At 49.2% G+C, this 3,168-nt stretch overlaps 1 protein-coding gene across 1 annotated transcript; it reads left to right on the forward strand.

Moving 5' to 3' along the window:
- The first annotated feature begins 597 nt into the window (after window positions 1-597).
- On the forward strand, window positions 598-2,411 carry LOC145403732 (uncharacterized). The gene is made up of 2 exons (XM_080275412.1): window positions 598-1,090; window positions 1,954-2,411. The coding sequence occupies exons 1-2, from the start codon at window positions 598-600 to the stop codon at window positions 2,409-2,411; spliced, it is 951 nt and encodes a 316-aa protein (XP_080131538.1).
- The last annotated feature ends 757 nt before the right edge of the window (window positions 2,412-3,168 follow it).

Below are 3,168 nucleotides of genomic sequence, written 5' to 3' on the forward strand. Positions count from 1 at the left end.
TTGCAGTTAGAGAGAAGGCAGCTTTCTCATACAGACAGGGAACCTGGCAGTTTAAGGTTATTCCGTTTGGAGTGTGTAACACTTCAGTCACCTTCATGGGTCTAATGGAAAGGGTACCGCGAGGACTACAGTGGAAGACATCCCTGATCAACCTGGATGATGTGGTTGTTTTTGGCAAAACCATTGTGCAAGAATTGGAGAGGCTGTCCAACGTCTTCGGTCGATTCAAAACTGTGCACCTTAAGCTTAGTTCCCCAAAGCGATGCCTGTTCCAGAAGGAAGTCCAGTATCTGGGCCACATCGTGAATGAGTCAGGAGTGCACACTGACCCCGGGAAGGTAGCTGCTATGAGGGATTGGCTGGTGCCAACTGGTGTGAGGGAGTTGCAGAGTTTCTTGGGTTTGTGCTCCTACTGTTGCCAGTTTGTGAAGAACTTTGCTACCATTGCAGCGCCACTACACCAGCTCACGAAAAGGGGGCACAAGTTTTCATGGAGTGAGTCTGCTGAGAACTCCTTCAAGCAGCTGAAGAAGACTTTGAGCAGTACACTGGTGCTTACATAGCCCGATCCCTCCAGACTTTTCATCTTGGACCGTGATGCCAGTGATGTCAGGGTTGGTGGTGTGCTTTCCCAGACAGTTGATGATACAGAGAAAGTCGTGGCTTCCTGCAGCAGGAAGCTCAGTGCAGCAGAAAATTTTTACTTGGAAGGAACTCCTAGCAACAATGAGAGTCCTCAACTACTTTCACCATTACTGTTACAGTTCAAGCTTCATAATCCATACTGACCATGCTGTGTTGAGGTGGCTGAAGTCTCTGAAGGACGCTGAAGGACAGCTAGCTCAGTGGATTGGAAAGCTGGAGCAGCATAACTACACGATTGATCACGGACCTGGACAAATCTATGGAAATGCTGACAGCTTGAGCCAGAGACTATGCCCCCTAGAGTGTCAGCATTGCAGCCACAAAGAAGGTTGCACGAAGAAATGTTGCTGGTCGGTGGTGGAGTCAGAAAACTTTGCAACTGATATCGGAAAGTGGCAGCTGGAGGATCAGGATCAGCAACCTGTTGTGGTGATCCTCAGCCAAAGTTTGGTGCAACCAGCGTGGGAGAGAATCTTTGAGGCGAGTCCTACTGCCAGTGGCGTACCTGAGGGGGGGGCGGGGGGGAGCTGTTTGAAACTGCCTCCCGGGCCCTCAATTGAGGGGGGGGGGCCCAAAGCCTTAAAAATATATAAGCTTGTTTATTAATATTTAGAAATATATATATTTATCATCCCAAGAATCCCGGCTGAAATATTAGATAAGTTGTGAGAATGAGGGGGGGCTAGGTTCTTTGCAGGGCCCCCCTCCTCCCCCGCAAAGAGCCTAGCCCCCCGGGCCCCCAAATCACTAGGTAAGCCCCTGCCTGCTGCCAAGACTTTTTTTTTTTTTTGATGCAAGAAAGACGGAACCAAAGTCCAGGGGCCCGCAAACCGTTCCTTCCAAGAAAAAACAAAAACAATACAAAAGAGAGCCAAATTCAAGATCCGTTCATTTCGAGATGCCTGGACACACTGCGTTTGAAAGACTGAAGATCATAGGAAGTAGGAAATACAGACAGAGGGAGACAGTTCCAGAGTTGACCTGTTGTATAAATGAAGGACTGGGAGTAAAGGTTAACTCTTTGCATTAGAGAGTTGGACAGAAAAGGAATGACAGTTTGTTGCTAGACGGGTGGTACGCGCCCATCGTAGAGGTGGGGGAATGCAAGCAGACAGTTCAGAGAAGCAGCAACCATTGAAGTAGCGATAGAAAAGAGATAAAGATGCAACAGTGTGGCGAAGAGACAGAGGATGAAGGGAGCCAGTAAGAGAAGGAGAGTTGATGAGACGAAAAGCCTTTGACTCCACCCTATTGAGAAGAGCTGTATGTGGGGAGCCTTCTCACACATGAGAGTTGTACTCTACACAGGGGCAAATAAAAGACTTCCTGGGCTCAGAGGGATACTGCGCAGCTGGACAATGGAGAACTGTTACTGGGTGACTCCTGATGGGCGTCACAGCTACTGGCTGATGGTACTGCCAAAAAAGTTGCAGACATCGGTTCTGGAGGAGATGATTAGCAATATAACCAGTAAACACCTGGGAGTGAAGAAGACCTTGGATTGCCTGCATCAAAGGTTCTACTTGGTTGGTATGAAGAAGGATGTGGAAGAGTGGTATTGTGCATTTGATGCCTGCTGTGCAAAGAAGGGACCCAAGAAGCAAATGCATGCCCCATGGCAGCTGCATCAGTCTGGCGCTTCAGTGGAGAGGGTCGCACTGGACACTGCGGGACCTCTGCCTCTCATGACAGATGGGACCAGATACATCTGTGTGATAATGGACTGTTTTGCCAAGTGGCCAGAGACTTATGCCATTGCAGACTAGGAGGGCACTAATGTTCAAAGGGTGCTGGTGAACCAGTTTTTCTGCTTTTTTTTTTTTTGGCATTTCAAATGAGCTCCACTCGTACCAGGGAAGGAATTTCGAGTCTGCAGGCCTTGCCGAGTGTTGCAAGTTGCTGGGCATTAAGGAAGACCAGGACTACACTACTGCATCCCCAGTCAGTTGGAATAGTGGAATGATTCAACTGGATGCTAGGGCAAGAGCACCGTGTGGAAGGACAGACAGAGTGGGATCATAAGCTGCCTGCTTTGCTGATGGCCTAAAGGTCTGCAAATGATGAGGCTACTGGATGGTAGCAGAGTATTTGGGCGTGAATCGCAGCTGCCAGTAGACCTGTTAACCAGAAGGGCCCCAGAGGAAGGTCCCCCAATGGAAGCTTCTGAGTTTAACCAAAGTTTGGAGAATAGAATGAATGAAGTGTACTGTCAAGTCCGAGGGATGCTGAAGTTCTCCGCTGAGGCCATGAAGCAGGGGTACGACCTGAAAGTTAGCCACATCAGCATCCAGACGGGAGAGCGAGTGTGGCTCTACAACCCCCAGAAGATGAAAGGCTCTCCCAAACTTCAGTGCCCCTGGAAAGGGTCATACATGGTGGTTGACCGTCCCTCAGACGTGACCTACAGGATCAAAGGGAAGAGAAAGACCAGGATGAAGATTGTTCATGCCAATCTCCTGTGGAGATATCATGGACCTGGGAAGCACACTTGGAGTGAAGCTAAGGACCTGCTGAACACCAGAG

This window comes from Coenobita brevimanus, chromosome 61 (genome assembly GCF_032717465.1).
Source record: "Coenobita brevimanus isolate Jiangsu-jjx chromosome 61, ASM3271746v2, whole genome shotgun sequence".
NCBI lineage: Eukaryota > Metazoa > Arthropoda > Malacostraca > Decapoda > Coenobitidae > Coenobita > Coenobita brevimanus.

Bases quoted from the DNA above. Each gene is read 5' to 3' on its own strand.
- LOC145403732 (XM_080275412.1), top strand. From the start codon at position 598: ATGCCAGTGATGTCAGGGTTGGTGGTGTGCTTTCCCAGACAGTTGATG. The intron at 1,091-1,953 runs GTTTGGTGCAAC...TACTCTACACAG, and splicing joins TGTGGTGATCCTCAGCCAAA to GGGCAAATAAAAGACTTCCT.